This window comes from Fusarium musae, chromosome 7 (assembly GCF_019915245.1).
Source record: "Fusarium musae strain F31 chromosome 7, whole genome shotgun sequence".
In the NCBI taxonomy this organism is placed as follows: Eukaryota; Fungi; Ascomycota; class Sordariomycetes; order Hypocreales; family Nectriaceae; genus Fusarium; species Fusarium musae.
The window spans coordinates 2,824,858-2,850,358 of NC_058393.1; the positions used below are offsets into that span (position 1 = coordinate 2,824,858).

The 25,501-nt window shown below is 50.1% G+C and overlaps 10 protein-coding genes across 10 annotated transcripts; 6 read left to right on the top strand and 4 right to left on the bottom strand.

The window, feature by feature from the left end:
• Positions 1 to 101: 101 nt before the first annotated feature.
• Positions 102 to 4,740, bottom strand: J7337_010036 (uncharacterized protein; the record flags this gene model as incomplete). The annotated part of the gene is made up of 3 exons (XM_044827623.1): positions 102 to 341; positions 459 to 3,833; positions 3,880 to 4,740. The coding sequence occupies 3 exons, from the start codon at positions 4,738 to 4,740 to the stop codon at positions 102 to 104; spliced, it is 4,476 nt and encodes a 1,491-aa protein (XP_044678217.1).
• Positions 4,741 to 5,092: 352 nt separating this feature from the next.
• Positions 5,093 to 6,109, top strand: J7337_010037 (uncharacterized protein; the record flags this gene model as incomplete). Its single annotated transcript, XM_044827624.1, has 3 exons — positions 5,093 to 5,246; positions 5,296 to 5,531; positions 5,582 to 6,109. The coding sequence occupies 3 exons, from the start codon at positions 5,093 to 5,095 to the stop codon at positions 6,107 to 6,109; spliced, it is 918 nt and encodes a 305-aa protein (XP_044678218.1).
• A 1,934-nt stretch (positions 6,110 to 8,043) lies between these two features.
• Positions 8,044 to 9,281, top strand: J7337_010038 (uncharacterized protein; the record flags this gene model as incomplete). Its single annotated transcript, XM_044827625.1, has 3 exons — positions 8,044 to 8,187; positions 8,236 to 8,875; positions 8,926 to 9,281. The coding sequence occupies 3 exons, from the start codon at positions 8,044 to 8,046 to the stop codon at positions 9,279 to 9,281; spliced, it is 1,140 nt and encodes a 379-aa protein (XP_044678219.1).
• A 1,141-nt stretch (positions 9,282 to 10,422) lies between these two features.
• J7337_010039 (uncharacterized protein) lies at positions 10,423 to 11,874 on the top strand (the record flags this gene model as incomplete). The annotated part of the gene is made up of 4 exons (XM_044827626.1): positions 10,423 to 11,040; positions 11,092 to 11,478; positions 11,527 to 11,709; positions 11,758 to 11,874. The coding sequence occupies 4 exons, from the start codon at positions 10,423 to 10,425 to the stop codon at positions 11,872 to 11,874; spliced, it is 1,305 nt and encodes a 434-aa protein (XP_044678220.1).
• Positions 11,875 to 12,256: 382 nt separating this feature from the next.
• J7337_010040 (uncharacterized protein) lies at positions 12,257 to 13,254 on the bottom strand (the record flags this gene model as incomplete). The annotated part of the gene is made up of 2 exons (XM_044827627.1): positions 12,257 to 12,606; positions 12,651 to 13,254. The coding sequence occupies 2 exons, from the start codon at positions 13,252 to 13,254 to the stop codon at positions 12,257 to 12,259; spliced, it is 954 nt and encodes a 317-aa protein (XP_044678221.1).
• Positions 13,255 to 13,973: 719 nt separating this feature from the next.
• On the top strand, positions 13,974 to 16,730 carry LYS4 (mitochondrial Homoaconitase; the record flags this gene model as incomplete). Its single annotated transcript, XM_044827628.1, has 7 exons — positions 13,974 to 13,985; positions 14,113 to 14,512; positions 14,611 to 14,754; positions 14,807 to 14,866; positions 14,916 to 15,763; positions 15,814 to 16,195; positions 16,243 to 16,730. 7 exons carry the CDS (start codon positions 13,974 to 13,976, stop codon positions 16,728 to 16,730), a joined length of 2,334 nt encoding a protein of 777 aa, XP_044678222.1.
• Positions 16,731 to 17,206: 476 nt separating this feature from the next.
• On the top strand, positions 17,207 to 18,437 carry J7337_010042 (uncharacterized protein; the record flags this gene model as incomplete). Its single annotated transcript, XM_044827629.1, has 2 exons — positions 17,207 to 18,323; positions 18,394 to 18,437. 2 exons carry the CDS (start codon positions 17,207 to 17,209, stop codon positions 18,435 to 18,437), a joined length of 1,161 nt encoding a protein of 386 aa, XP_044678223.1.
• A 547-nt stretch (positions 18,438 to 18,984) lies between these two features.
• On the top strand, positions 18,985 to 19,493 carry J7337_010043 (uncharacterized protein; the record flags this gene model as incomplete). The annotated part of the gene is made up of 3 exons (XM_044827630.1): positions 18,985 to 19,143; positions 19,198 to 19,355; positions 19,406 to 19,493. 3 exons carry the CDS (start codon positions 18,985 to 18,987, stop codon positions 19,491 to 19,493), a joined length of 405 nt encoding a protein of 134 aa, XP_044678224.1.
• Positions 19,494 to 20,044: 551 nt separating this feature from the next.
• Positions 20,045 to 20,695, bottom strand: J7337_010044 (uncharacterized protein; the record flags this gene model as incomplete). Its single annotated transcript, XM_044827631.1, has 2 exons — positions 20,045 to 20,328; positions 20,368 to 20,695. 2 exons carry the CDS (start codon positions 20,693 to 20,695, stop codon positions 20,045 to 20,047), a joined length of 612 nt encoding a protein of 203 aa, XP_044678225.1.
• Positions 20,696 to 22,689: 1,994 nt separating this feature from the next.
• J7337_010045 (uncharacterized protein) lies at positions 22,690 to 24,957 on the bottom strand (the record flags this gene model as incomplete). Its single annotated transcript, XM_044827632.1, has 1 exon — positions 22,690 to 24,957. The coding sequence occupies one exon, from the start codon at positions 24,955 to 24,957 to the stop codon at positions 22,690 to 22,692; it is 2,268 nt and encodes a 755-aa protein (XP_044678226.1).
• Positions 24,958 to 25,501: the final 544 nt, after the last annotated feature.

Consider the following 25,501-nt stretch of genomic DNA (forward strand, 5'->3'; position numbering starts at 1 on the left):
CATTGGATATATCATAAATCTAGCCTCCATATCATTAAAATAACCCGCCAAAGCCATATCCATAGTCATCATCATCGTCATATACAAGCACCTCTCACCCCTTACCGAAAGGGCAGTATCGTTGTATTACTACCCCCAACCTGCGTGCGCTGCTGCGACGAGTGTCCCGGCGGTCTCTCGATGTAGTCCTTGTTCTCAATAGTAACACTCTTGGTCATATGATTAACCTTGTACACGCCCACCAACCGCGCCGCAAGCTCAAACATGTTGTTGCGCAGCGAGATGACGATGAACTGGGCGTTCTTGGTACGCTCCTTGATGTAGTTTGCGACGATCGAGACCTACATTGAGTGTTAGCAAAGTGATTCAATCAGACTTGAAGATGGATTCGCCTGTGGAATGCCCACGCGAGTGTGGTCGAATTGTAGCCGAGTGTCTTGGGTTAGGGTAGTACTCACGTTTCTGAAATCCAGCGCAGCATCGATCTCGTCCATGACATACAGAGGGGTAGGCTTGTAGTGGTGCAGAGCGAAGACGAGGGCCAGACTGCTGAGTGTCTTTTCACCACCGGAAAGGTTGCTGATGTTCTTCCAGCTCTTCTTGGGGGGCATGACGCTGAAGAGAATGCCTTCGCTGAAAGGATCTAAGCTGTCGACGAGTTCGAGCTCTGCGTTTCCACCCATGGTGATCATCTGATACATTTCCTTGAGTCGGAGGGAAATGGCGCTGAAACCTTCCATGAAACCTTCCAGTCGTAGACGGCGTAGGTCGTCGCATCGCTTCTTGGCGGAATCTCGCTGTTCAATGGCAGTTTGGAGATCTGAGGCACGGGCAGCGTGCTCTTCCACTCGTCTTCGGTATTCGGCCAGCACACCGAGATCGACGTTGACATTTTGAGTCTTCTCCTCAAGAGCTGCAATCTCGCCCTTGAGTGTCCTCTCATTCATGTCAGCAAGCTCGTCGGGTGTGTATCTCGGAAGCTCGTTTGGTTGCCCATTGATAGATTCCTCCTCCTCCTCTTCCTCTTCTTGATCCTCCTCTTCCTCTTCTTGATCCTCCTCTTGCTCTTCCTCTTGAGGAGCGTCAGTCATGTCAATATCATCCTGAGGGGCATCATCCATGTCGACATCATCATCGTCATCCGTCTGAGGCTTCGGTTGCGACTTGGGCTTTTTGGAGCGACTACCCGATGAACCTCCAGTAAGGTCGTCAATGTTTTGCAGAACAATCTTCGACAGCTTATCGTCCCAGTGGCGAAGTCGTGCTTGGTTCTCAAGAAGAGCCTTCTGGTTCTCCTCAAGCTTGTTGCGCATCTCAATCTCAACTGCCCTTGTCTCGTTGAGCTCAGCCGTCTTCTCATCAAGCTCGCTCTTGAGCGCTTTGAGCTCCTTCTTCTTCGCGGCCAATCCTTCCTCAGCCTCCTCAGCTTGTGCTTGAAGCTCTTCAGCTCTCTCGCCCTGGTTGTTGATGTCGTTCTCGAGCTTCTCCAGATCGCGAGTAGCAGCCTCAAGCTCCTTGGACGACTTGGCATGATCCTTCGCCAGCTTGATCTTCTGCTTCTCCGCCTTGACCTTGCGGACCTCAGCATTGGAGATCTCTTCATTGTTGGAAGAGATCTCCTCCTTGATGGAGTCGACCTTGGCCCTTTGCGCACGAAGCTTCTCACCACCAACTTCCATGATCTTGTCTTGCAGAGCCTTGATCTCATCCTCCACGCTGGATGTCTCTTCATGGAGTCTTTCAATCTCCTTGTTGAGTTTGGCAATCTCCTTCTGCAGTGCAGCGATGCGACTGTTGTCGGAGGCCGAGGGCTGGTGCTCCTTGCTGACTTCCTTCATGCGTCGTTGCATATCGGCGATGTTTCGCTCGGCGCTCTGAATCTCAAGGCCAATCTTCTGCATCTTGGTGTCCAGCTGAGGGATCAGTTCGTCCAACTCCCTGAGTCGTGTCTCGCACTCGCGTTGGTAATCTTGGAAATCCTTGAACTGTTTCTCCCAGCCATCGCGATCACTTTCAAACTTGGCGACCTGCTCCTTGCTGACGTCTGAGACGAGCTTGGAAGACATGAGACCTCTCTTGACAGTCGAGCCACCACCAGACATGGTACCAGACTTGTCAATGAGCTCACCATCGAGAGTGACTACTCGCCATCGCTTGGCGCCATATGCGATTCTGTTCGCTTGGGCGAGGTCGGCAGCAACAAGAGTATCTTGCATGGCGTGATAGAAAGCAGCTCGGAACTTGTCTTCCTTGGCAGTGACGAGGTCGAACAATCGGGGAGCGTTCTCGGGGGTCTGGATAGGCGACATGTCTCGAACTCTCAGCTTGTCCAAGCAGATAAAGTTACCACGCCCGACGTTGTTTTTACGCAAATACTCGATACACTGCTGACCAGCCTCGACAGTCTCAGTAACAAAGTTGTCGAGGGCACCACAAGCCGTTGAGATGGCGACATCGTACTTCTGATCAATCGTACCAAGATTACCGAGACGTCCATGAAAGCCATCAATTCGACCAGACTCCTTCATGCGCATCAAGGCAGCGAGTACGTTGCCTCGGGCCTGCGTGTTAGACAAGCTTGAGCGGGCCTCGTCGGCCTTCTGGCGCGCATTCGAGATCTTAGAGCGAATCTTGGGCTCCTGCTCAGAAAGGACCTTGAGCTCCGACTTCATCTTCTCTGCCTCCTCCAGAAGCTCAGTCTTCTCGGTCTGGCAGGACTTGAGCTCAGCGCGCTTGGCCTTCTTGCCCTGCTCAATCGAAGCGATCTTTGTCTCAAGGTCTTGGAGAGCGACAGCGCCGGCGTTGGCCTTCTCTTGAAGGATGTTAAGCTCACTCTCAGCGACAGCGACGGCGGACTGCTTCTGGTTGATCTTCTCATTCCAAGGCTCAAGAGACTTCTGCTTTGCGGCAATCTGATCAGAGAAAGCTTGTGTCTTGCCCTTTAGACTCTCTCTAATCCGAGCAAGCTCAGCCTCTGCAGTCTGGATCTGTTCCTCGAGTTCCGCAATCTCGTGGGTTCGGTTCTCGATCTCCTCTCCACACTGCTCGATGGTTTCGTCGGCTTCGGCAGAGTTTGTTTCGGCGTTGGCGATAGCCTTTTCAAGCTTCTTACGCTTGCCGTCCAAGAACTTTCGCTTCTCGTCGAACTTGACACGCTCTTGCTCAAACTTGGCCATCTCCTTGACCAAGGCTTGCGTCAACTTCTCTTGCGCTTCAAACTCCTTAGCACCCTTGGCGTAGTCCTTCTCGAGGCTCTTGATGATCTGTTCGCCTCCATGGTGTTTCTCCAGCTCGGCGTCCAATTGAGCTTGCATTTGGCTGATAGCCTCCTCTGTGACAGCAATATTCTCATTGCACTTGTGAATAAACAATTGGTAGAGAGCAGATTGCTTCATCGCTAGCTCGTTCTCGTCGCGAATGTAGGCGATGGCCTTGTCCTTCTTGTCTTCAAGGCTGTTCTTTTCCTTCTCGACGTGCTGAACGCGACCGCTCTTTTCCATGCAGACATCATTGAGGGTCTCTACCTCGGTGGCAGATTCTTCGATGGGCGCCTTGTACTTGGAGGTACCGATAATATCCTCGAGATATTCGAGGAGACCGTCTTCGTGTTCGTTGCCAGCCTTGGCCTTCATCTGAGCAATCGACTCGACCTCACCTTGGAGAATCAGGAATCGCTTGTGGTCAAGATCGACACCCCGATCCCGAAGGAGAGTGGTGACCGTCGTAAAGTTGGATTCTTTGCCATTGATGTAATATTTGCTGGAGTTGTTCTTGAAGGCTTTTCGGGAAATAATGAGCTCGGAGTTAGGGATAACCTCATGACCGCCACCGGGCTGGGAAAGTTAGTCTAGGATCGCCAAAGAACAATGATTTCCTTACCTGGTCCATGACCTCCTGGAAGTAGACAGCGACCTCGCAATGATCCAAGTTCGGGAACTTTGCTGAGTTATGAATGAGAGCAGAGATCTTGCCCTGTCGCATCTTGCTAGCTCGGAAACCGAAGACGAACAGCAGTGAATCAATAACGTTCGACTTTCCGGAACCGTTGGGACCGACAACGGATGAGAATGAAGCGTGGAAAGGACCGACTTCTTGTCGGCCAGCGTAGCTCTTGAAGTTGTTGAGTATAAGATGTGTCAAAACAATTCGAGACTTGGGCGTTGTGTCTTCAACAACAGGAACAGTTAATGTCCTTGACTTGAGCACAATATCCATTGGCTTCTCCATAATGGTATCCATAGGTTTGATCGGCTTGATAGTTGCCTGCGTGTTGTCGACAATGGAAGTATTCACACTAGCATCAGTGATGTCGGCCAATGCAGAAGCCTCCTGAGAAGCTGTCGGTGAATCTGGCTTCGGTGTAGGAGGGGCCAGGTCTGGAACTGAAGAGATGGATGATCTCGCTGTACTCTTGCGCTTACGCGGCGACGCAATCTTTGCAGGAGAACTCGCTTCTGCCTTTAGTGTCGTATCAGCATCGAGAAGTTCGCTAGGCTCTGCGGAAGCAGCTGGAGTAGGCGCTTTTCTAGGACGCCCTCTGGCCTTTGGTGCAGCAGCGGCCGCAGGCGCTGGAGTCGTCGATTTGCGTGAACGAGTCTGTCTTCGGGGTGCCGGCTTCTCAGGTTCAAAGTCCTCCTCCTCATCCTGGACTCTAGAGCGGTTGGAAACATCGTCTTCGTCGTCAGAATCGATAATGGCGGTGCGCCTTGTTGCGCGCCTCGGCCGGACAGGGGAAGACATTGTGAAGAAATAACTCTCGTCACAGACAAGAGAGAAATGCGAAGGAGTGTATGCAAACAATGAATAGTACAAATAAGCGACAGCTTGGGTCGTTGTAACCAAGGTCGACTGGGTTGTTGTGTCGGGGGAAGCTGTACGAATTAGATTGGTTGCGCCCCGCGTTGGTTTGTTTAGAAATGTCCAAATCGGTCGGTGTAAACAATACGTACCGGCACAGGCCGCGGGGCGGCTCTCATCACGTGATCTCGCGACGGAGCCTTGATTGCCCGTTTCGCGATAGCCTTGAAGCTCTTGATGGCTATCAAAACATTGGCTGGTGTTACGACAACAGTCAAGTATCCCCGTCGCCAAAATGTTTGACTACACCAATCTGCACGAGGTATTTGCGGAGGGTCTTGCGAACCCGTACGATCGCGAGACCCAGCGAGACATTGAACACTCGCGCAAGGAATTTGATGGCACTCTCTTCATTGATCGAGTTCTACGGGCCGTGGGCATAACAAAGGGTATGCTTGTCTCACGAACTGATTGCAACATTCTAACTCGTGATTTCAGCCAAGATCTACCCTCCCAAGACCGACAATGCGTTGAAGCAATTGCATCAGCAAATCTGTGAATCCACCATGTCAATGCAGCACAAGTTCTCGATCTTTTACTACATCCTCCTCGATTTCGACCTAACAGCAGGCCGCGAGAGCGTCTCTGATGCATTCGTGGATGCGTCTGGTATGCCCAAGAAATACCAAATCTTCATGAAGGGCCTGTGGTATCTGGATCGTCAGGAATACTCGGTATGGTTGGCGTCTGCGATTACCAAACAGAGACTAACAGGACTTTACAGCGAGCGCTCGAGTACATTTCACATCCTTCTCTGATCCCCGACTTTGCCGACAATATTATGACCGTGCTCGTCCAATCAGCTCAGGATGGCGATTACAGCATTGCGCTGTCATACTTTTACACCGTGCAGCCCAAATTGAAGACCTCAGCTGCTCTTGAGCTTCTCTTCGGCGCGATGGCGAAAACCAACATCTCAGAAGCGCTGTTCTACTCCCGAACCCGATCTCCGCACACTCGCGAGATGCTCTTCCGTCAATTGATCGCCTCTGTCTTGGATAGTCCACACGACGAGCTTTCCGAGCGCGCTAGCCAACTTACCTTTTTGCCCTTTGACAAATCTGAGGAGGCCTGGTTTGAGGAGTACCTTCTCCACGGCAATGGAAAGACGCATAAGAAGGCAAAGGATACCCTTGTCATGCGCAAGATTGCGTGCGATCAGTTCTCGGATGTCACAAAGATTCGACATGGTGGTCAGTGGTCTGGAATTCTGGAGGGTATCAAGGGTGGAATTAATGGACATGCTGAATAAAGAGCTATTGACATTGCGTCATGTTCTTGATGGTCATGCATAGCGTAGGCGTTTACTGGTCATTTTTGTCATTTTAGAATGTTCGAGACTTGGTATAAATGAGTTCAGCCGCAGTCTGACGGTATACTCCCAGTGAGGATACGATCATAATGACCTTGAAATCCGCCGGTATTACCATGTTCGTTTACTATTACCCAACATATGGACGTTTTCAGAAGGCAGATTTGCAAGCTTAGCTATTTTTGGAGTGTTGTCTATCGTAGCTTGAGAACTGGAGCTACAGGCTTCACATACCAAGCTGATGGAAACCCTTGCGTGAGTTTGGGACTTCGATTACAAGCTCCAGAATAAAGTAAAGGGGTTTGTATGACCATCTTCAACAGTGGCGAAATCAATTCAACTAAAAGTGCATTTCTGTCTTTTACGTCTTCTCCTTTTGCCCTCCGCCTTCAGCATGTCACGTCTCGGAGAATAATGTCTTCACTAACAAATTCCCCGAGTCCAAAGCGTCTGCCGAAAATGAGGCTGACCAGTGAGGCGCCACCACCGGGGATGAACCGGGTTTACGGCCATATCCAATGAGTACGAAGAACAAGAAGATCCTCCTCAGGGTCTCGACTGTGGAACTAGATAAGCTCAGTGGGACTCATTGACCTTGAGCTGATCTAAGGAGCATCTCGTCCGTCTCCAGGACATGGCCTCTCAGTAGAGTGATCCTTGAAGTTTTAACGTTGGTAAGCAAATAGAGACTTCGGGATCCCACCTTGAAAGTTCAACGGACATGCGTCATCCCGAAAAAGTTCCCCGAGACATTCAAGTTTTACCAGTTCCGCAACGGTTCTAATTTTTATTGCTCTGCACTGTAGCTTAAATTTTCTCTCAGTCAAACTTTTCTGAATGATTACAAACCCATTGTCTACCGAGTAACCAGCATGTCGGCAGCTTCGGAATATGCAAGTTGATACTAAGAACCCCCTGGCGGATTCGCAGCCCTGGATGCTAAAGGTCCGAATAGCTTCCTTGGCTTCATCTCCAAGCTTACAGATCCATAATTCGAGATAAGCTACAGCAAGGGCCGAGACCCCTATCGCGAGACATGCATGACCCTGTTTGTTCTTTTGACCAGTACAGGATGATTATCAAATACATGATGCTGCAAGCACGCACGTGAATATCCCACAATATATCCCACATCATCTGGTTGTCGCAGTTCACCTCACCATTGGTTCACTGAAGCGTCGAGGTGAAACTACGCCCGAATAGGTAGGTTGTCTGAAGCTTCTTGGAACCCATGGAAGGCCGAGCTGAAGACGAGGCAACGGGCGATCAATGCGTGACATTCTGGTTCCATGACAGCGCCAGAAGCGGCAGCTCGCAGTCAGCACGAGGCGCGCCATTTAACCAGGGTTCCAATGCCTCACAGTGAGCAATTCAATTGCCGCGGTGGTGAAAAGAGTTTTTCGCCACTGGGATCGTCATATCGATTCTCCAAAAACAAGAGTCAAAATAGAGATCGTCTTATTGAGCACCTGACGTTGTCTAATCACAGCGCTTGTCGTTCTGTTTTCAGTGGAGTTCAAAAATGGGTCGAGTTTACCAAACTCCCCAGACCCAACGTCGATATCATCACGAGCATCAGTTCTCCCCGTGGGGGGGCCAGGGGCGTTGATAGTGCGTTTTTTTTCTCTTTCCTTTGCCCCCCCTTACAAAATGGTTTCAAGCCTAACAGCCGTTGGGTCCATGGTCCGGTTTTTTCGCATGAGTCGGTGTCTGGGGAAAATGCTTGGTGGTCTGCCTTTTCTTGCCCCATCGACTCTTTAATACTTCCCCATTTCTCTCTTCTTGATCTTGGTTCCCGCTTTCTCAACTGCTTGTTGTTATTTTTTGCGGGGGACTCCATTTTGTTACCTTAGGAATACTACCGATGATGCATCATGAGGGATGATACCCCCAATATCATTGCTTCGGCCGCCATAACACTTCCTCTTGCGACCTTGGCTCTTATTGCTCGACTTATTGCGAGGAAGATCACGAAAGCTGGATATGGCATTGATGATGCTTTGGCTGTTGCTGGCTGGGTATGTTAAACTCTCAAATGGATATGATGGGTTCTGACATGGCTGAAGTTGGGCTCGTTGGCCTTGTTGACGAATGGGATGATATGGATCAAGGATGGTTTGGGAAAGCCAATGGAGGTTGGACTTACAGACGACTTCACGTTTCACGATAAGAACCGACTGGCGTGGATACATATGTGGACGACGAGCTTCACTTACACCTTTGCCATCGCCTTCTCGAAATTCGCCATCCTCGCTTTTTACTGGCGTCTCTTTCAATTCTCCGATATTCGAATCCCCATTCAAGTCCTTTCATGCATCACAGTGGCGTGGTTTCTACTGCGACTCTTCATGGTGTGTTTGCAATGTCTACCACTAACAGCCTTGTGGGATGGAGACCAAGCAACGAGGGACGCAAAATGCCATATCCGCGAATCGACCTTCTTCTTCTCGACAGTTTTGACGCACGTCTTGATCGATTGCGCGATTCTTATTCTGCCCGCTATTGAAGTTGGGAAACTTCATTTACCCAAGGGTCAGAAGGTTGCTGTCATTGCGCTGTTTGCGTTTGGTGCAATGACCTGTTTGGCCTCCATTTTCGTCCTCATTGAGTCATTCAAGTTCAAGTCGGATTCGAAGGAGATGACGCTGCAAATGGGACAGCATTACGCTTGGTCAATCGCTGAGTGCAACTTTGCCGTAATCGCTGGTATGTCCACATCGAACACTGCCATTTTGACCAGTACTGACTTTTCACAGCTTGTCTCCCAATGCTTCGGCCAGTCGCCCGCAAAATCCTCCCAGGCTCATTCCTCACCTCCAACAGCGGCGGCCAATCAACGCAAATAAGCGCCCCTTTCAGCGCACCATTCAGCAACGGCATCCGCCTCACCAGCGTCTCCAAGACGCGATCCGGCGGAAGCTCAACACACGAACTATCCAATAATCCACCAGATCTATACGACATAGGCGAATGGCCACATGGTACACAGACCACGATATCAAGCCCTTTTAGAAAATATACATCTGCAAAGGACTATGAGAGCAGCGAGATGGGGATCCGCGGTGATGAAGAGACGGCTGTTTCTGTACAACGGCGTGACGATAGTGTATGAAACAGGGCGGCGACCCTCGGCGTTTTGGATATGATATCAGCGAGGCTGAGTTATTTTGTTTACCTTAGATACCACTGGATAAAATACCAACTGAACCTTAATTTTCAAGCAAAACGTCCATTGTGTCGTATGTTGTGTCATCTGCGTGTTGCTTCATGCGCGGTCGAATTTAGGTTCTGTACCAGCACAACGGTGTCGGCCCGCCAGCCTCAACCTTCTTAGCATTCCAGTTGCATTCGCTTGACACGGAATCATCCAGGAGGTCATGGGCGCTGGAGATTTAAATATCATGAGTTTGGATATTTATGCCTCAGGCATGACATGACGTTGAGTCGTTATGCCGAACATTGCCGCAGCTATTGCTCAGCTTGCTCCGCAAAGTACGGAGCCATCGTCCAAAATGAGGAATTGTATGATTCGCAAACCCATTCTGACCGTGAGCTTTCGGCGTTGCAATTGTTAAGCCGATGGAAGGACCTGAACTCACAGATTATTAAGTTGTTCCTCTGAGTGGTTGGCAGAGCTGCTCGTGATGTTAGTCTTCACGAATTTTGGTGTCGGGTTTCAATGTCCGGCGACTGTCCGGGTATTTCCGCCTATCCCGCGGGAGGAGTTTACGGAGAGGTCACTCACCGAGCCATCAAGGGGAAGCAAAAAAACTTGAGGCCTCTATTCTAAGTGATGAAAAGGTTTAGGTAAATATATTGTGGATCTAGGAGATCTTCAGACCAGCTTATTATGGCATCCTGATCTAATGTCAGTAGTTTCCTTGCTCCCAGCAGCGACAGCTTTCGCAGTTCAAGGTGAGTGCTTGTAAGTTGCTGATGTCGAATTGAACCTCACCTGAGTGACGTATTGCAAAGCACTCTATTTGGCTTTAATACTTGCGATTTAACAACACAATATGAAGCAGGAAAGCAATTAGGTATTTGCTATAGCAAGTTTAGCTATAATATCCCGTAAATATTGGTACAATTCCCTTTTGCCCGTATAAACATCTCCAAAGGTACTGCAAGTCCGTGCGATACCTTCAAAGCTCGGCCCGCTTAATTCAGAACTTGTCAGGCTTGTTTTCCTTTCCCCACGATCCCATCATCCGCCCATCCCTTCCACCTTCAATTGCCCCCCCCAAACCATCACAATGGCTTCATTCATGCGCATGAAGGCCGCAACAGGCCTCTCCGGCCTATCACGCGTCGCCCTCTCCCGCGCCAGCCTCACACACAGCGCCATCCTGTGCCAGCGCGATCCCCAACGACGACTCTTCAGCAACTCCAGCATCTTCAATGGCTCGTACATCGTCTCCGTGCCGCCCATGGCAGAGTCCATCACCGAGGGAACACTAGCCAGCTTGCCCAAGAAGGTCGGCGAGGCGGTTGAGCAGGATGAGGAGATCGCGAGCATTGAGACGGACAAGATTGATGTTCTTGTTAATGCTAGTGAGCCTGGTGCTATTGCTGAGTACTTTGCTGAGGAGGGCGACACTGTTGTTGTTGGACAGGACCTTGCGCGTATTGTGACGGGTGAGGATGCGGGTTCTGTTAAGAAGAGTGAGAGCGAGGAGTCAAAACCTAAGGAGGAGCCTAAGAAGGAGGAGTCAAAGCCTGCTGAGCAACCCAAGGCCGAGGAGAAACAAGCTGCTCCTTCTGAAGCTCCCAAGCCTTCAAAGCCAGCTGAGTCGAAGCCTGCGCCCAAGGAGTCTAAGCCCAGCCCTCCCGTCCAAGGATCATCAAGCGGTCCCTCCCGCGGCGAGCGAGTCGTAAGTCCACCCAAACCAAAGCAACGTTATCTCAAGCTAACAATTTCGTAGGAGAAAATGACACGCATGCGCAAGACCATCGCCGCACGCCTCAAGCAGTCCCAAAACACATGCGCATCCCTAACAACCATCCAAGAAGTCGACATGACCAACATCATCGCCTGGCGCGCCAAGTACAAGGAAGAAGTCGCGGAAGAGCACGGCGTTCGCCTCGGTTACATGGGCGCCTTCACAAAGGCTACTACACTCGCTGCGCAAAAGGTTCCCCAGATCAACGCCATGATCGACACGGAGAAGGAGATCATCACGTATCGCGATTATGTCGATGTGAGCATTGCTGTTTCGGCGCCTAAGGGTTTGGTTACGCCTGTGTTGAGAAATACACATGAGTTGAGCATTGTTGAGTTGGAGAGGGAGGTTGCTTCTGCTGCTAAAAAGGTATGTTTATGACGATTGTGATGGTGGGGATGGTGCTAATGGGTACAGGCTCGTGATGGTAAGCTTACTATGGAGGACATGGAGGGCGGAAGCTTCTCCATCAGCAACCCCGGTATCTTTGGCTCCATGTTTGGAACTCCTGTTATCAACTACCCCCAGGCCGCTGTGTTCAACATGAACGGTATTCGTCAAGAAGTCGTCGCCATCAAGGGTGAGGCCGTCATCCGACCTGTAAGTTTACCCCTCTTTAATCCATGGTTCAAGACTAATCTTCGGTAGATGATGTACATCAGCTTGACCTACGACCACCGCCTCATTGATGGTAGAGAGGCTGTCACTTTTTTGAACACTGTCAAGAAGTATATTGAGGATCCTTCGCGCATGCTCCTTGTCTAAAAAGTTGGAGTGTTAGAGTAGAGTAGAGTAGAGTAGAGTAGAGTAAAGAGCTTATTTGTATGCTAGAGCGATTGGATTTAGACGGAGGAATGGGCACTATTGCATGGCCGGCGCATTTGTAGAGTTCGACTAATGCAGATGCTTACTACGTCACGTTTTATCGTGTGATTGAGGCGAAGAGATGTAGAAATGTATACAAAGGAGAAATCACTTCTCGAACCCTTGGCTGTGCTCTTATTCTGTGATGTGTGGACTAGACTCTGCGCCAACAACATAAGTCACTGAAGCAAGATAGGATATGATTTATGGACTAGAAGACTTTGATCATCTCATACTAGGTTTATGATGAATTATTCCTAAATCTATACTAAATATCCTAAGTTCAAAATCCCGTGATCTCGCTCTTCATACAAACCGTCCCATCTTTCTCAACAAGGATTTCCCAAGTCTTCCCGCCTTCAGCTGAGGTCCGTATATTATACGTCTGACCAGCATACAGAGGTGACATGGCTCTGTATGTGATACCTCCTGGGCTTCCGCCATTGCCGTGATTGTCTCGCCAGTAATCCAGCAGGTTTATGAGGTTGAGAGGGCCATGAACAACTTCAGCTGGATGGCCTTCAACGTTACGAGTCCAGTCTTGGTTGTAGTGTATCATATGGCCATTGAAGGTAAGCGCTGAGAATCTGAAGAGGCCGACTGGCGACCAGCGCAGTTCTCTGATGGGGACACCTAGGTCTCTTAGCCAACACCTGCAATCTTCTGCGCATGCTTACCTTCACTCTTGGCATCAAGATCTCTGATAAGTGATGGCCCACGGACAGCATCCTCAAGCACTCTGGGCTGCTCTCTCACAGTACTAGGATCAATCTCAGGTCTAAACACCCAGGACCTCTGATCCGTCAACGCTAAACCCTTCGGCCCCCAAAACTCCTTCTTAACCTCCACGAGGACCATCTCCCCAGCTGATCGGCTCTTCTTCGGCGTCGCGCTCAGCAACATCGTCTTCTCCATAATCTTATCACCAACCCGAAGCGGCACAGTAGGAGCCCATGTCATCCTACCACCAGCCCACATCCTCCGCGTGAACGGCTCAGAGGCATTATAAGTGGTATCGCTCCCATCAGCGCCTAATTCAGGTTCTGTCCCATTTGGTGTGAAGTACACGAGGTGGTAGCCAGGCGGTATAGGCGTGCCTTTAATTGGCGGCTTCTCAGATACGTCTTGGCCGTCCAGGACTGGCCGATTAAGTGTGAGTGCTAATTTCTGGAGCTGGTTTCCGTCGAGAAATTGACGGCGGATGATGGTTTTATTGGAGAATGTTTCGAGTAGGTGTGATGCCGCGTCTGCAGCAGTGGCTTTGAGGTTGCGGAGAGACATGATGCCTTGTGTAAGTGATGCGGGGTGAGCTTTGGAGGGGAACGCGAATAGATATACAGCTGGTGATCGGCCAATTGGTCGAGTTGCCGATATCTCTGAAAGTGGATAAAAATCACAACTTGGTATTTGATATTGAACAGGAGTTATCTCTAAATGTGGTCGATATTCCTTCCTAATTGTTACTGTCGTCAAGAGACTACAGGTTAGTCTACACGGGGCATGTGAAGTTACCGCCTCAAGTACTCCGTACCGTCGCTTTTAGACTGGGGATTTTAAACTTGGGATTCTCTAGCAGAAACCCAGGAAAAATCAGTCATGAGCTTAAGGTGATGTCATCAAAATATCTTATCGAGATAGATGATAATTACTTTATAGCTCTAAAAGAGAGGAATGTCCTGCAATTGAACATCAACATCTTGAGTCGTTCTTGAGACGTAGTTAAGCCTCGGGCTCCACTTTCGGCAGGCGGTCAAGTTCCGGGTACAAGGGTACTCAAACTCCGACCAATCACGTCACTGCCATTATTATTCCGCTCACATTTCCCCAGGAATTTTTTATGACCCATCCCCTCCGAGGCCGGCTTCGCAAACAAAAAACATGAAGCTATCCCCAACCTAAGACTCGCACTCTTTTCCATCTACCCGACACCGTCGCCGTCACGATCCAGAATTAGCTTTCTGGTATGGTATTTGTTATCGGTATCTGATTGAGCTTTCACAATGGTTGCTTTTGTATGTATATTCTTCCCGTAGCCCATCATGGGACCTCGGTTCCCCGCTATCGCGCCTTGAACACTCCCCTTTATCTCCCGGCCACTTCCTTTTAGTCTTTTAAAACATTAACTGACGCTTTGCATAGAGGAGAGCAGTTGCTCTCAATGCCGTTGCGGTCGCGCGGCTTCAATCTCGAACCTTGTTATCCCGCTCTCGATCCCTCGCCATCGCCACACAACACCGCGCCTACACGTCGCCGAGTGCCCGACGCCAATATGCTTTCCATACTCAACTCGAGAACTCGTCTACTCCTAACCCTTCGGCCTTCCAGTACCAGAAGGCGCCCGTGGTAGAGAATCCTCAGACTCTCGTAGAGAAAATCGCCCAAAAACACGCCGTCGGGCTCCCTCAAGGCAAGAAGATCAAGGCCGGCGACTACATCACACTAAATCCGGCAAAAATTATGAGTCACGACAACACAGCCGCCATCCATAAGAAGTTCGCGGGCCTAGGAGCCTCAAAGATCCATGATAGACATCAACTTGGTGAGTTGTGCCCTACGAAGTGTAGATGTTGCCTGGGGCCTACCTCGGACCATGGACTCAGCCTTGACTCGGGAATAGCTTCGCTAACACCTCAAAAGTGCTAACAATCGATCATGACGTGGGTAATCGCACAGAGGCCAATCTTCGAAAGTACGCCTCGATTCGTGAATTCGGCGAGAAGCATGGGATTGTAAACTTTCCTGCCGGAAGGGGAATTGGACACCAGATTATGATCGAAGAGGGTATGAAAACACTGAGATCGCTTAACGAAATAGTCTACTAACGCACGGATAGGATTTGCTTGGCCAGAGACAGTTTCCGTGGCCTCAGATTCTCATTCCAATATGTACGGAGGTAGGACATTCTGCCAAAGTTACATTTCGGGCTACTAACACACATCTAGGTGTGGGATGTCTGGGCACTGCTGTTGTTCGAACAGACGCAGCCGCAATCTGGGCTACCGGAAAGACCTGGTGGCAGGTTCCCCCCGTTGCAAAGGTCACTTTCACTGGCATCCTCCCCCCTGGTGTCACCGGAAAGGATGTCATTATTGCTCTCTGCGGCCTCTTCCGCGACGATCAAGTGTTGAACCACGCAATCGAGTTTGCTGGAGGTGAGAGTCTTACTGTCGATGAGCGCTTGACCATCAGCAATATGACAACAGAGTGGGGTGCTCTCGCTGGTGTCTTCCCTGTTGACGATGTGCTCATCTCATGGTACCGTGCCAAGGCCACCACAAACGCCATGTTCAACGGCTCCTCAAAGGACCGCATCAACCACAAGAGAATCGACGAGCTCGAGCAGAACAGAATGTCTGCTGACCCTGGTGCTAAATATGCTAAGGAGCTGTACCTCAACCTCTCAACTCTGTCACCGATTGTCTCAGGACCCAACTCCGTCAAGGTCGCCACCCCCCTGAACAAGCTCGAGGCTGAGAACATTCCCGTGAACAAGGCTTACCTTGTATCTTGCACAAACTCTCGAGCTTCTGATATCGCCGCTGCTGCTCGTGTTTTCCGTGAGGCTGCTAAGGAGGGTAAGCCTGCCAAGGTTGCCCCCGGTGTCGAGTTCTACATCTCTGCGGCATCCGTCCCTGAGCAGAAGATTGCTGAGGAGGCTGGCGACTGGCAGGTGTTGGTTGAAGCTGGCGCCATTCCCATGATTTCAGGCTGCGCACAATGTATCGGACTGGGCAAGGGTCTTCTTGAGCCTGGTGAGGTCGGTATCAGTGCCAGTAACCGTAACTTCAAGGTAAGAATCTCTTAACCATTGAACTGTGACCTGAAGCTAACACCTTTCAGGGCCGCATGGGCTCTACATCGGCCAAGGCATACCTCTCCAGCCCCGAGATTGTGGCTGCAAGCGCTCTCCAAGGCAAGATCGCTGGCCCTGGCTGGTACCAGAAGCCTGAGGGTGTTGAGAAGGTCATCATTGGCGAAGGAAGCGGTAACTTTGTTGCTGATAAGGCTTTGTCCATTGAGGATGCTCTCGACAAGATCATCAACGAGGCCGATGCTTTGATTGCTGCTGCTGAGAAGTCAGAGGGTACAGCTGAGGAAGCAAGCCCTGCTGCTTCTGAAGAGGAGTCGCTGACTGAGATTCTCCCTGGCTTCCCTGAGAAGGTCGAGGGTGAGATTGTCTTCTGTGACAGCGACAACATCAACACTGATGGCATCTACCCCGGTACGTTAACTCGCCCGCATTGCCCGACTCAACTAACAGCTTGATAGGCAAGTACACATACGAAGATAACATCTCAACAGAGAAAATGGCCGAAGTCTGCATGGAGAACTACGACACCGAGTTCGGCAAGATCGCCCAGCCCGGCGACATCCTCGTCACAGGCTTCAACTTTGGCTGCGGCTCATCCCGCGAGCAAGCCGCGACCGCCATCCTCGCCAAGAAGATCCCGCTTGTGGTCTCGGGCAGCTTCGGCAACATCTTCAGCCGCAACAGCATCAACAACGCGCTCATGGGCGTCGAGGTGCCGCGCCTCGTGGAGCGTCTGCGCGAGACGTACAAGAACGACACCGAGAAGCCGCTGACTCGACGAACGGGGTGGAAGTTTGTCTGGGATGTGAGGAGGTCAAAGGTCGTTGTCACGGAAAAGGATGGCAAGCAGTGGGAGCAGAAGGTTGGGGAGTTGCCTGCTAATGTGCAGGAGATTATCGCCAAGGGAGGCCTGGAGAAGTGGGTTAAGTCCAAGATTGAGGCGTGAAAAGTGTGATTTGCGTGTATTATAGAGGGTATTTAGATGTTGGAAATAAGTAAAAGTCTTGAACCTCATGACACTGATTACTTGGCTGGGAGAGACAGGAAAGCTTGAGACCTTTGTCCTAAGACTTAGGTAAGTTATGGATATCTTAGAGGGCCTTTAGACCATTGATGTTGGCACCTTGATTCAATGTCAGAAGTATTCTTGCTCCTCGGGGCTTGGCGAAGGCTTTCGTGGCTGACAAAACTACGAAGACGAGCTTAGTGGGTATAGACAAGACTGTTGGCCGGGTATTTTTGACAGCTTGCCCCAAGGTCTCTCCGCATCTCATCATCATTCAACACAAAGAGCGCTTGAACATCATCAGGTCTTGCCTACCTATTGGAATCCAGCTCACTAGATCACCAATCAGCAATTGACTGCAAGTTACGAGAAATCAAACACTCAATTCGAGGATGATACGCAACCCGACTCTCAAGATGTCGCGAATAGCTTCACGATGCCTCATTCATCTCCGCCAATCGCCACCTCACCAAGCCCAACGACATGCCTTCTCAACAACTCCCTCCAGACATCTCATGAGCCTAACAGGATTCTCAGAAAACCAACTAACGGTCCGCGACGCCATCAGCAAAATATGCTCTGAATTCCCCAATACATACTGGCAGTCCCATGACCAAGATGAGCAAGACCCAAAGGAGTTCCACGCTGCTCTCGCAAAAGCCGGCTGGCTTGGTATTGCACTTCCGGAATCACTAGGGGGTTCAGGATTGGGTATCTCAGAGGCCACGATGATGATGCAGACGATCGCGGAATCAGGCGCTGGTATGGCGGGTGCGCAGAGCATTCATGCTAATGTCTACGCGACGCAACCTCTTGCCAAGTTTGGTTCGAGGGAGCAATTGGAGGAGACTATTCCGAAGATTGTGTCGGGGGAGTATAGAGTGTGCTTTGGAGTCACGGAGCCAAACGCTGGGCTTGATACGCTTCGTCTGGAAACGGTAGCGAAAGAGAACTCTGATGGTTCATTCAGCATCACGGGTCAGAAGATTTGGATAACTTGTGCGCAAGTAGCCTCGAAGATGATACTCCTCGCGAGAACTACACCACTAGACAAAGTCACAAAGTCAAGCGAAGGTCTCTCCCTCTTCTGTATTGATCTCAACCGTGACCAACCAGGTCTCGAGATGCGACGGATCAAGAAAATGGGCGGCAGAGCCGTCGACGCCAATGAAGTATTCTTCGACAACTACACCATTCCCCCCTCATCCCTCGTCGGACCCAAAAACAAAGGTTTCAAAATGATCCTCCACGGCATGAACGCTGAGCGCTGCCTCCTCGCCGGCGAAGCCCTCGGTCTCGGCTACGCAGCCCTCACCAAAGCAGCATCCTACGCACGAACACGCGTTGTATTCAAACGGCCAATCGGGATGAACCAGGCAATAGCTCACCCACTGGCCGACGCGTACATGAAGCTTGAAGCTGCAAAACTGGCGACGTACCACGCTGCGAGGCTGTATGACGAGGGGGAGGAAGAGGTTGGGGTCGCGGCGAATAGTGCAAAGTACATGGCTGCTGAAGCGGCGTTTGGGGCGTGTGAGAGGGCGGTGTTGACGCTGGGGGGGATGGGGTATGCGGTTGAGTATGATGTTGAGAGGTGGTTTAGGGAGTGTCTTGTTCCGAGGATTGCGCCGGTTAGTAGGGAGATGATATTGAATTATATCAGTGAAAAGGTTCTTGAGTTGCCGAGGAGTTACTGATGGAAGTACCTTGGTCAATATGGCCAATGGAGTGCCCAGAACAGACGCTTGGGGAGCACATCGGTATTGTTTATTTAGCCAGTATTAGAGTACATGAGGCCCAAGATTCTCCGTTACAGCATTAGCTACTAATTAATATACAACGATGTCTCATGTCTCATCAATGGAAGACGTCTCAGCAGCTCATGGTTGCGAGTCCGATCTCGGCCAAGTGTCAAAACTGCCTGATTAGGAAGTAAGCGTGGGCTCACAGCGCGTCTGTATTATCCTATAAAACGTATATAGCATTCTTATATTAATTCAAATCAATAATATATGATCCCCTGAAGTATCCCAAGTCCATTTCGCTTGTTGACTATAGTGCTGCAAAAGACTCATCGGCTCTAGTCGGATATCCATGGTCTTCGGATGACAGATCTACACCCCGCGATCGCCCTCATCTCGACATTCCCTCACGTCTGACCATCCATCAATCCACAACAGTCAATTCCCCCAAAATGGCACGAACACCAGTTTCTACAAAGAAGGCCCCCGCTGTGCCGCAAAGCTTGATGAACCAGGCCATCATCGCCAATGGCTTCGTCTTCACATCCGGCGGCGTCGCAATGGACCCCAAGACGGGCAAGATTATTGACGGCGACATCGAAGCTCACACAGTACGTAATTCCTCTCTAAATATGAAATGGATTGTTGACTGAAGGGTCGTTTAGCGCCAAATCATTTCTAACCTCGGCGCCATTCTTGAGGAAGCTGGTTCGAGCCTGAATGATGTGATTGAGGTCAACATTTACTTGTCTGATATGAAGTACTACGCCAAGATGAACCAGGTGTATGCTGAGTATTGGGGTGATGTCAAACCTGCTAGAACGTAAGTCAACTGGGAGATGGGTCAGATAAAAAAAATGCTGATTGTGGTAGATGTGTTGCTGTCAAGAGTCTTCCGATGAACGCCAATATTGAGATCAAGTGTGTCGGAGTCGTTACCAAGCCCAAGTCAAAGCTGTGAAGGAGGAAGCCGCTGCTTGGAGACCGCCTCTGGCTGTAGGTATAGATTCGCGATGATGTTCCATAACTTGTAGTTTTTAGGTACAGCCTCTATGACACTTGACGTGCAAGACCATGTTTTCTCGGGTCAATTCGTTACGTATTGTGTATTCTACCCATTCTACAAGCGTACCGATTCCGTGAGTAGGCGGCTTCTCCATGCTAGGATGTTGTTCAGGCGCGCAAAGGAAACGAGTGAATCCTTCTCACACTAAAAGCTCAGGCGTGGTTTGTGATGAAGACAGATTCTCTCCTGGGTACGGGTGATACTGGCTATATAGAACCAACCTAGTTCGTTCATTTGTCAGCCGTCCGTGACAGCCGAGCTTTCCATTGATGCTAGTGCCACCTGCGATGAACATATTACCAAATCTGGCTGTGATGATACTGCCATAGCTCCTGGCGTTATACGCTGCTGTGTGGTGGTACAGGACTGTCCTACCAGAGTGGTCACAGTGATGGGAATTGAAACCACGCTTGATGAGCGCTGGCACAATATCAACGGTCTTCGCCTCATAAGGCAAAAGGCGGTGGTCTTCCGATGACCAGAGATTTCTCTATAACATTAGGATCGGTACCGTACTGTAGCAGTGCATACAGGAGGCCTCCATCCACCATTGCGGAGTACGCAATATTCCATATGAATGCGTGGAGGACGGGATGACCAGATGAGTCCAGGCCATTTGCATCAACTTCGAGTTGCAAGAGCTTAGCAGCAAGTCGTGGACAGTTCTCTGTAGACGGCGTGCTGATGTCTGCCTCGTGTCGGAGCAATATTTCCATGATGTGTAGGCACACTGCAAGGCCGAGACAATTGCGTGCTACATGGAGCGCACCTAGACCACTATGGTCCCAGCTATTTGCGTCTACACCACTCTGATTAATATGAACCAGCTTGATACTAATGGGTTGTTGAATGGCTTTGCTCAGGGCCAAAGGAGATATAAGGTTCACCACTTGGTCCAGGAGGAGCTTGGATATGTCAGATCCACACAATTCAACGTGCTTACATATGGCGAACTTAGTAGGCGTGTCTCCCATATCACCCGCGCCGCGCTGAAGAGTCAGGTTGGACATGGGAGGCTTTGGTAGAGACATGAAGAAACCGGCAAGGCAGAGAGCTGCCGTGTCGCTGCCCAAAATAGGTCCGTCCTGGATGAGCATCTCGATTGACATAACGCGCCTATGAGGCTTAAGTCAAATACATTTCCCTTACCAACTCATCATCGCGACTTGAAAATTGCCAACCTGGACAACTGAGGCAGCCAGCGTTGTCTATTGCCTGCTTGAAGAAAAGTGCGGCAAGTTTCTGGTCGGTCGGTATCCGGTGTCATACTAATAGGGATCGGTGCAGCTGGGATCGTGTGCTTGGCCCTTGAGATGGTCTCGTACATGCGATAACACGAGACATAGAAAGAATCGTCTCGCCGAGATAGGCGCCGGGTGAGAAGGAGTACCTGGGTGATGGGAGTTGACAATCTTCGGGAACTGATCTGAAGGCGTGGTACAGTCCTATTGCTGTGCATGCTAGCATCGGTCTACCTACGGTGGTTGTCAAATCCAACTCTGAGAGAAGTTCATCAATATAAAAAGGAATCCACAGGACTCTGTAGTACAGCCTGACTCAGTACGCATGGGGAATCAGGATGCTGCCATAGTGCATACATGTATCCCAGTTCGTCCCGAGTAACACTATTACCACCGCGACCAGACGAGCGGTATGTTAATCTTCTGAAAGGAGAATATGCCGATCCTAAATATAGTATAAGTATACTTCCCATTATGCCATGCAGGCTGAGAGCCGAAATGTTCTGTCTGACAGAGAAAGAACTGGGGGGTTTTGGGCTTTCTGATGCCCCTACAGTCCACGCATCTATACCCCATGACAAACTCGGCCCGTTCTGTGCTGAAGCGGAAGTCTTTTGCAAAGTTGGCTTACTTTTATGCCTCAAGATCGCAATCTCTTTCTCTTTAGAACTCGGCCATTGAGGCATCCGCCAGTCTAACAACCGGGATTTGATCGGGATACAGAAGTGCGTCCGATATTAGCTTACAAACCGTATCTCTGGCCTCAGCTGCTCTACCTTACCGTATAGGAGAAGTGGCCTAGAAATCTCGACTGTATCAGCCACAGTGTCGCCAGAGTATCAGCCAGCTCCTTCGTTCTTGATGGCAGGAGTGCCTGGACGACCCAGCACAGAGGCCGAGATATTCTATACTGTCACTGGAGCCTGGTATGAGCCCCGATGCGTGCATGGAGAAGTCTGAGAGCTGCAGGCAAGCCAGTACATCTCGCACAAGTCGGCTGTTGGCCTTGCACTGCACGAACTCATCGGTTGCAAAACCGACACCAGGGAGCGTCGTCAGATCACCGCCGAACCATGTTCCTGACCTCGGCCACGTAGGCTGGTCCTACACTTTATAGATACTGTGTCTCTCGATCTCGAGGGGCTGAAGATTCGCGAAACATCACGCACCATATCGGACTTGGCCTCATCGAGACGCAAACACGGCTCTAGCCGTAGGATAGCCACCTCGCGACTCATCGTCGTCAGCGTCAGGGGGTAGCGACTGGTAGTCCGAGTCAGGGCCGTCTACGACGGAGCGTAGTCTGATGGGTAAACCACTATATAGAGTCCATGAAACACTCGTATAGTGTATCCAAGAGGCGACGTACTGGGCCTTGTTTAAGGTCTTTGGTGACCCTCTTGGAACCCCCCAGAGCCATACCTGACGAAAGGATACAGTGTGCCTTCATCCCAGCATAGATACATGCCTCGCCAAGCTCTGTCATTCCCGGAGTATCTGGTGGGGGAAAGCGATGGAGGGTAGTCCCCACTGTCCCTTACACATGATCTATCGACGGAGAAGAGTGGTTGGCTGTCGTGAGGAGCCCTAGCCAGTTTCTCAGTGCAATGGGTATCACTGAATTTCCTTTTACCGCCCAACAACAGGGTTGATAAATGGCGCATGACGAGAGATTGAGATAGGCTTGTTTGCTAACCTCGAATGATACGAAGATAGTAGCTTAAAGGTTTCACGATGAAGATGTAACGTCGTCAGTGTGATAGAACTATCTCCTCGTTGGCATTTGTGACCAATACAAAGAGTTTCAATGTTCAAGAACAAGGGATGAACTAGTTGACATGCGCAGTAGTTCACAATGATACGAGTAGCAAGCCTCCCACGACCAACCCTAACAGAATGAAAGCTGAAGAAACGGAACATCGAACAGCCTCACTCCCCTTCGGAACATCAGCACTCTCTTTTCCACCCGATCCCCCTGCTTCGGTAAAGTTAGAAGCCCCTGTCAATTCCAAACGCCCCAGACCTCCCTCAATCTTATCCAGCGGCGCAACAAAAGCCATCTGACTCCAACTAAACTGCGTATTCCTCCCTCCATACACAAAGACTTCAAACCTTCCCACCGCTTCACCATCGCTAAACACAACCGTTCCGTGTAGAACGTCCGTCACCAAAGTGATGTTAACAGGAGTAGACACTTTGACGGGCTTGTGCGTGGATGAAGTGTTCACCCAGATACGGCCTGGAGCTCCAGGGTCAAGATCGAGGGCGTCGTCTTTTGTGACTTTGCGGAGGGGATACTCCCATCCATCGGCGGTGAAGACCATATTTCCGCTATCATCCAAGGATAGAGTATTGTCGGGCCCGGAAAGGTTGAATGGGCCTGTGATGGAGAGCGTGAGGGTGTAGTTCATCCCCTTGCTCCCATGACCAAGATGAACTTCCTTCCCATCGCCATCTGAACGAGTCCACGATACCAACGTCCCATTACCCCCAAGAGACAGCACCCTATCAAGATTCTGATCCGGAGCCCTCGGGGAGTAAAAGTCAACACTACTATCACTCGTCTCCTCCACCAACTTCGGTCCACGACTCCCACTCCACGCCCTCCCTCCCACCACCGCAATACCCCTCCTCATCGAATAATATGCCTCAAGTTGCGTACTCGAATCAGGCCCATTATCATTCCACGCCGCCAAAGTCGCACCCCTCAACCTCTCCTCATCACTCTCAAGCTGCAGACTTGCATTAACAGGGTTGAAATCAGCAGGCGTCCACTGCCACTCCTCCTTATCCGCAAAGTTGAAAACACGACTCTCGTTGAAGAACTGCGGGTAGCGCGCTGGGAGGATGGGCATGTGGTCGTTTTTGAGACTTGTGTAGGCCCACCAGTCTTCTGAGTTGATGATGTCGTAGCCGTCTTTGACGAGTTGGATAGGGTCAGATTGGCCGTATTGCCAGTGCTGAATGATGACGGTTTTGTCGATTGTTTGGTTGCGTTTCGAAGGTTCGTGAGTGCCCCAGATTCGACTTCGCTTGTTGGATGTTGAGTTTATGAAGCGGCTCATTTTGTTGACGAAGGCGATGTAGTCATCGGCAAGTTCGGCGTCGTATTCATCAGCACCAATGTGGACTTCTTTCGTCTTGAACCATGGTAGGAACTCTTTCCAGATACTCTGTACCGTTGGGAAGGTATCAGGATGCGTCAAGTTGAGCAAATCCTTTTTGGCTAGGGCAAGCTCCGGTTTCCATTTGGTGAGATACAGAGAATGACCTGGCGCCTCAATCTCCGGAATGACGGTGACACCTCGCGAAGCGCAGTGGCTCTGCAGTTCCGTGAATTCATCTCTAGACAGTGTCTCGTTCTCACGCCCATGCAGGATACCCCTCAGCGATTTATCCTCCGGCAACAGCGAAAAATGCGAGTAGACATCCCTCCAACTCTCATTCTTGCCACGGTTCAGCGGATAGTTATCACTAAGATGATAGTGAAACTCATTCATCTTGAAGAATGAAGCATAGCTGCATAGCTCTTTGAGAAAGTCCTTCGAATACCATTTTCTCCCTGCATCAAGCATATATCCTCTGGTAGCGTAAGCCGGAGCATCTCGACCAAGAGTACTAGTAATCGTTCCGTTGCCAGCGAGGAGAAGTTGAAGAAATGTCCTGGTTCCCCACCACATTCCTCGTGCGCCTGATCCACCGATGAATACGCGGTTGGAGTTGATGATGATCTCGTAGCCTTCTGTTGTTGATTTTCCGTTCTCGTATGTGAGATCAGAAGATTCTCCGGTGTATGAACCAAGAGAGATTCCGCTGGCGTTGTTGGGAAGTGAGTCGACGTGCTTCAGCGTCCAGTTGGACCCTGTGATCTTGGCGAGATCATCTTGAAAGGTTGTTGCGAACTCTTGGGCGGTAGGTGGAATCAAAGTAAGACCATCGCCATCCGACACAGACGCAAACTTATTTTCGATGTAAATGACCTTTGGACTTGAATCAACAGACCAAGTCTCTTCCACAAAAGAATCAGCTTTTTCAAGAATCGGAGGGATGAGGTCTTGTGCTACAGCCAGCAGAGGCGAAGCAAGCAGAATGCCTGCGACCAGATATTCCTTCAACATGACGCCACTCTACTTAGGCCCGAGATGTAAAGTGCAGGTTCGTGACTCGCATCATAAATCAATCGAGGTTATCGTATTTCTTGCTTGTTGTTTGCCGATCCTGGTGCGATCTGGGTCTTGACTCCGCAACAAGTGCGGGGATGTTACTTGATTGCAACAACGCGGATGTAACTGTAACCATGAGCTCTTATCACCCACTGCCACTGGCAAAAGATCCCAAGGCGCACCTTCTTGTTTAAGCTTGGTGTCAAAGTTGGCTACCCTGGTCTTGTTTCAACTTTGACAATTCCCGCTACGACTTCACGATTATGTCTGTGGCCAGCGATACTGAGGCTATTCGGACTCGAAGAGAAATAATTTAGATTTGTTATGCTCAGGACTCATGTAAACTGAATTGAATAATAGTCAAAGCGCGATAGTTACGAAATAGTCAGCGTGAACGAAAGTGATCAGATGATAACACCTGACAACCGAAATTTGATATACAATGTCGTGAGCAATTACCTATTCTAATGTGATCATAACAATACAAAGAAATCATTAA